General features: G+C 38.1%; 1 protein-coding gene across 1 annotated transcript in view; it reads left to right on the top strand.

Annotated features, from left to right (window-relative positions):
- The first annotated feature begins 514 nt into the window (after nt 1-514).
- CLUL1 (clusterin like 1) overlaps nt 515-6000 on the top strand; it is a 28864-nt gene continuing 23378 nt past the window's right edge. Inside the window, 2 exon segments of the mRNA XM_033135596.1 lie at nt 515-645; nt 1786-1934. Coding sequence (XP_032991487.1) covers nt 540-645; nt 1786-1934 — 255 coding nt within the window. The 5' untranslated portion in view covers nt 515-539.

Here is a 6000-nt window from a genome sequence, read left to right as displayed (position 1 = left end):
TGAGAGGAAAAAATTTAATGGTTCATTATTCATATATCTTGATGGGAGAAAAGCGTGTGAGGTTGTTTGTTCTCATAAAAAAATAAGTTGTAAAAATATAAGTAGTTAACCATCTAGGTGAAAAGTCACTTAAGGATTCAGAATTGGAGGGGAAAATATCCCTCTTGATATATTTTAACTAATTCTGTGTTGAGGGATTTTACTGTTGACAAGGAAATAAAATGAAGTTTGGATTCTAGGGGGTTATGAGCCACACTATTTGTTAACTCAGATTTCAAGTACTTCAGCTGATGACCTTATTTAACTGTCATAAAGAATGTAAACAAAATAGAGACTTGGGTTGTCTTTTTTAAAAAAAATTGTGTTCCAGGTTTCCTTATGTCTCAGGCCTATTAACATGAATTGTTGAAAGTCATAAAGAAAAATTGACAGAAAAATGCTTGGGATCACCATGTGTTTTCAATTGGTGCCAACAGAAACTAACCTAATGGCAGGCATTTGATGCAGGTTTATTTTTCCTTTTCAGTAACAGCGGGAACATGAAGCTGCCACTCTTGGTGTTTATTGTGTATCTGCTATGGTTGAAAGATTGTCATTGTGCACCTACTTGGAAAGACAAAACTGCTATCCACGGAAATCTGAAGGGTATGTTTAGTTTCTTTATCTGTGCCATGTCCTGTTTGCATGTTTGCATGTCCTGCTGGCATTTACCGTGATTTACAGTTGAGAGATAACCACATTCATTATGGCCCTCTTGTTTCACGGTGAGACATTCTCTAGGCACTTAAACCAAGTAGACGTGACGCCAAACATCTGGGTAAAAATAGAAAATTCCAATCGAGTATCTGAGAATGTTCGCATATCCAGATGTTTGCTATCACACAGATAAAACTTGCCAACTTTTTCACTGCATTTCTTGTATCATCCAGATGTTTGGTGTCCTCTAAGCACAATTTTAATGAACAGTGAAATTCTTTTCTAGCATTTGAAAAATTTAAACAATTAAAGTAATCTGTGCAGTTTCTTGAGATAGTGAAAGAATAGGTTATAATGACATTGAATCTGGTTGGTCTGTGCTCATTAACTGCTGACCTTTGCTTGATAGTATATACTTTGGGTACTTAATACTTAGAAAAATACTTAGAAAAATAAGTTAGTTAAAATGTTGCTTTTTGAGGGTCTGTAATTAAATTTGGAGGCAAGAATAAGCTCCTTAGGAAGACACACTGGCTACTGTGAAGAGAGAATGACAATACATTTTATACTCACTAAAGGTGTGTAAATTAAAGGTGTGTAAGAGATGTCCAGTAGGTTATTAAAGAATCTTGCATTGTATGAGATTCTTTTTAGGTTTGATGCCTCCTGGGAAGATATTAAAGCTGAAAGAAAGGAAAATTGTTCGCTGTGTTTGATGTTCTCAGTTGGGCATTTAACATAAATTGTGAAGAAAATTCCAAATTTTCTCTAACATAAACACACTTAAAATTAGATAAATGAAAACAGGCCTTGAGGAAAATGGCAAGAATGAGGTCAAATGAACTCTAACTTGTCTAGGAGCTCAGCAGTGAGGAACAGAAGGTATCGTCCTTGTGGCAGCTGGGTCCATGTCACAGCTGACAGCTAATTCATTAAGATCTGGTTTCAGAGTTTGATGCTATAAAAGAACAATTAAGCCTCTAGTTAGTAGACATGAAAAATCGGTGAATTCGTTGTCTTCTGATGCAGATGCAGATACATTGTAATCTGATCAGATCTCAAAGACAAAAACTGCAACATATCTTTTAGGTTTTTCCAAGACTGGGGAGATAGATATAGATGAAGAGGTGAAGGCGGCTTTAATTGGTATGAAGCAGATGAAAATCATGATGGGAAGGAGAGAGGAGGAACATACAAATCTAATGAAAACCCTGAAGAAATGCAGAGAAGAAAAGCAGGTACAGTAATTGAAAATAATATCTGTTCTTAAACATATCTGATCCATAAGTATTGTACTTGTTAAGGCAATTGATGAATTATTTATTTTCCCTAACACTAGATTTTCTGGAGAGCAGCCCTCATTGGAAGGAAAATTTGAAGGAAATTTAAAATTTTTTCAAAGAACATATTCCTTGTAGAATAGGCCTTTGCAGGACTCCAAACCCAGGAATTTCAGGGATTCATTTCTGTTTGGGAAGTGCTTCTTTCTTAAAAATAGTGTATCCTTAGTCTCTTCTGAGTTAGGATATTGAGTTTAAAGTGTTCGGGGAGTTTTGGGCTAGATCAGTGGTCTCCAAAGCTTTTTGATCTCCTATCCCTATTACTAAAATATTTATTACTATTCACTCCTAAATGTATGCATATTGATTTATTTATAAACTGGAAACATGAATTCTACCCCTAATAGCGCAAGGCACAAAATGCACTTAGGGTGAGGTTCGTGGTTAGCGAGGGTGGATGTAAGTCTATATTTCAAATCATCTAGGTATTTTGAAATTTTTTTAGCCAACTTGCCAGATCTGATTAGATCATCATATTTTTACTCTGTCACCTGGCCAATAAAGAGCTCAGAATAACCTAGCTCTGCTGTTTGCTTCTTGTCTTTCTGAGCTGAAATTATTCATATTTTTCTAATTTGCTGGGGTTTTTTCCCAAGAATCTTTTTATCCTCCTATTTGGTGAAGGCTAGTTTAGTTAAAACTAGATAATAAAAGCAATCACCTAACGCAGTCCTCTTAAGTGGCAATTCGTTGCAATCAGCTGTAAGTGAACAGAGAAAGAGAGGCAGCCAGTGTCGATGCTTGTGGAATGTGGAGGGCCCTTCCCCCAGGGTCCCCACGTGCCATTGGCCATGTGCAATGATCTGACACAAGCACAATAGAGCACCAGTGTATAGGGAATAGTACATCAGCCTAATCACTTATTTTTTTAATTCAAATACCTTTACTTGATAGCTGTAATTCAAACTATGTATCTTACCAATGGAGAATACACAGTATATTCAAATGTCCATGGAAGATGTTAAAAATTGTTTATGTGTTACAATTATAAAGCTCACTACATTTCAAAATTACAGACATTTCATGGCTCATAGTTTAACAGCATTAACCATTAACATAACACTCAAAACAATTAAAATTTTTAAAAATTATTTTCCAGTTTTACCCTTAAAGAGGAAATAAAACTGTAACAAAAATAACTTGGAAAATACTTTAAATTTTAACATTGAGAGTAAATTATTTTTAAAATTTATTTTCATTTAAAAATGTTTTAGTTGTGGTAAAATACACTTAAAATTTACCATGTTAATCATTTTTATGTGTACAGTTCACTAGTGTTTTAAGTACGTTCGCATTATTGGGCAACCAATCTCCAGAATTCTTTCCATCTTACAAAACTGAAACTCTATACGCATTAAACAACTTCCAATTTCTCCTCCCCACAGTCAATTTTTAAATTAAAAAATACAAATAGAAGTTCTAATATTTCCTCCCTATACCTATAAAGTTGGGGGCCACTGAGTTCCAAAAAGGTACTGGAATTCTCTTCACTTCTGAGTCCTGTGGCCTCTGGGCATCCAGTAAGCAATTGGAGCAGAGCTGTGTGACAGGCTCACCACAAAGCTGTAGTCAGCCTGTCACCAGACTGGTCGATGTTACAATCACACCTACGCTCCTCATGATGCAGTGTCCCTAGCAAGGAGACGGGGTTGCCTGAGCAGCAGCTGAAAGCCCTCCTCCCTTTGGGAGCAATTGAAAGAATTTCAGGAAATTAAAAATAAGCCTCATGGGGAAAATGTGGAAGGCCTTGAACTGGATTCTTCCCTGATGGGCTTGTCAGCCTGGCCACTGGGAATAATGACAACAAATATCATTTACAGGCCCTTTATAAAACACATTATCACATGTAATCCTTCCAACATCTGGGTAAACCATTACTTTCATTTACAGCTAAGAAAACTGAGGCTCAAGATGCTAACTAACATGTTAACCCAACCAACTCTGTAATGAATGACCAGGGGGAGAGTCAGCTGGTGTGATGCCTGTGGGACCCAGTGACTCTGTTTTCCTCCCCTTCCCCAGCTACCTACCAAGGCCCAGGTGTAGTACTATGAAAAGAAGGCTCCAGTTAGGGGTGGGTTAAGTAAGCAAGTGTTGGTTTCAGCTCCGGCCCTGAAGAATCCTAGGACTGTAAAATTTTTATTTTCCTTAAAAACCTACTTATTGTATAAAAATTCATTGAATCATACTCTTAAGGCCTGGACATTCAATTAAAAAGTTAATTAAAAAAAAAGAAAAACCTAAGTCTCCCTCCCTAAAATTCCTTTAAACCTAGAATAAAGGATACTTTAGACAAATTATAAAGTGGCAAATACAGGGTTGGCACCCCCAATCTCCCAGTACGGAGCACCTCCCATCCTCAGTTGACCTGATGTCATCATTGTTACCCTCCTGAGCCGTCCCTATTAATATTTAGTGAAAGCATCTGCAACTTTCTTAAATGGGAAACCCAAGAATGGCTTAAAGTGACTTGCTCCCAGTTCAGGTCTATATGGCACTTTGATAACATGTAAACTACAGGAATAGATGTGGACGGCTGTCAGTGGGTGGGACATTTAGGGGGAACTGGAAGGAATGGACAAAGCATTCCTAAACTGGAGACCTACTTCCTCCTTGGCAACATTTCACTACCAAACTTGGGACGCTTGATTTGGTAATGTGTTTTGTTATGGTCTGGAGGCCAGGGGAAGGAAATCGGAGAAACTAATAATAATGTTAGGTGCCTTGCTTGCTTACCTTATTTAATACAAAACCTTAAAAGGTAGATTCTATTGTTATTCCTATCTGCTAAGGAGGCAAAGAGATGTTAGTAATTTGCCCAAGGGTACACAGTGAGTGTAGTTTGGAATTGGAAATATTGGGATTTAGGTTTAACAATGAGCAGAATATTTAAAACTGAGACTTGAGAAAACCTGGGTGGTATCGTTGCCTGCCAAAGTGAGGCAAACTTTCTTGAGAAGTTGTAGGATTCCAGAATTGTTGTGCAAAACCTAAAGAGACAAGAACATTCCGTCTGGGTCACGAAGTGCATTTGGTAGGCTCGGGCCCTGCCAGTTTTCTCACGTGGGTCATAGCAAATGCCACCTGGATCCTGCCATGAAGGCAGCTGAGCAATGCAAACCCAGAAAAGGAAATACAGAAGACTGTCAGTGCCCAGGTGTTTCTTTGGGCTTAATATGACAAAAAGGGTGAATTATGTTTCTTTTTCACTAGGTGGAAATGTACACTAAATTGTTTTCAGAGAAACTTTGATCCCTTGTGTGGTTTTCACTTAAGGGAGTGGCCATTAGCTCTGAGGCTGTCCTATGTCTGGGTCCATTATACCTTGTAGATCCCCCGAACTACATTTCAGGCATGAAGGGAGCCTGTCTTCAGAAGTCCACACTTGTAGGGAGGACAAGGGTCTAGGCAGGGGTTCCAGCCAGGTGCTCAGGTGACAGGGTTTAGGGATGGGTGTCACTTCTGTGGTGCTCCTTACCACAGATGGGAGTGGGACCTGGCCAAGTACAGCAAGGCACCACAAGGGGGAGTGCTTAGAATATGGACACGAATAATGAAGATGCTCAAAAATACAGCATCTCTGTAATTAGAACTAACCCAATGGGAAGATCTGATTTCATATACAAGAACTGCACTTTCTTGCAATGTTAAAAACATTCAAAAATTAAAGTCAGCTTAATAAAAAAAACAAATGTGTCAACTTTCTAAGCCTTAAAACTACTTTCCACATCCCTCCAGGCCTAGATGTAAACAGGACAGACAAGTAAACAGGTTAATTACAGTCGTTTTCCAGAGTAGGGACTGCCTCTGCATTGTTGGTTCACCCACGTCTAGTATAATGTCTGTCCCATAGCAAGCACTCAATAAATACCTAGTGAATGAATAAATGAACGGATGGAGAAGATTTGCACAGTCTTCAATAGGGATCAATCAGTACTCTTTTCTTAATATGAGAAAGCTTTGG

Source organism: Rhinolophus ferrumequinum, chromosome 19 (assembly GCF_004115265.2).
Source record: "Rhinolophus ferrumequinum isolate MPI-CBG mRhiFer1 chromosome 19, mRhiFer1_v1.p, whole genome shotgun sequence".
In the NCBI taxonomy this organism is placed as follows: Eukaryota; Metazoa; Chordata; class Mammalia; order Chiroptera; family Rhinolophidae; genus Rhinolophus; species Rhinolophus ferrumequinum.
This window is presented reverse-complemented; position numbering and strand designations above follow the sequence as displayed.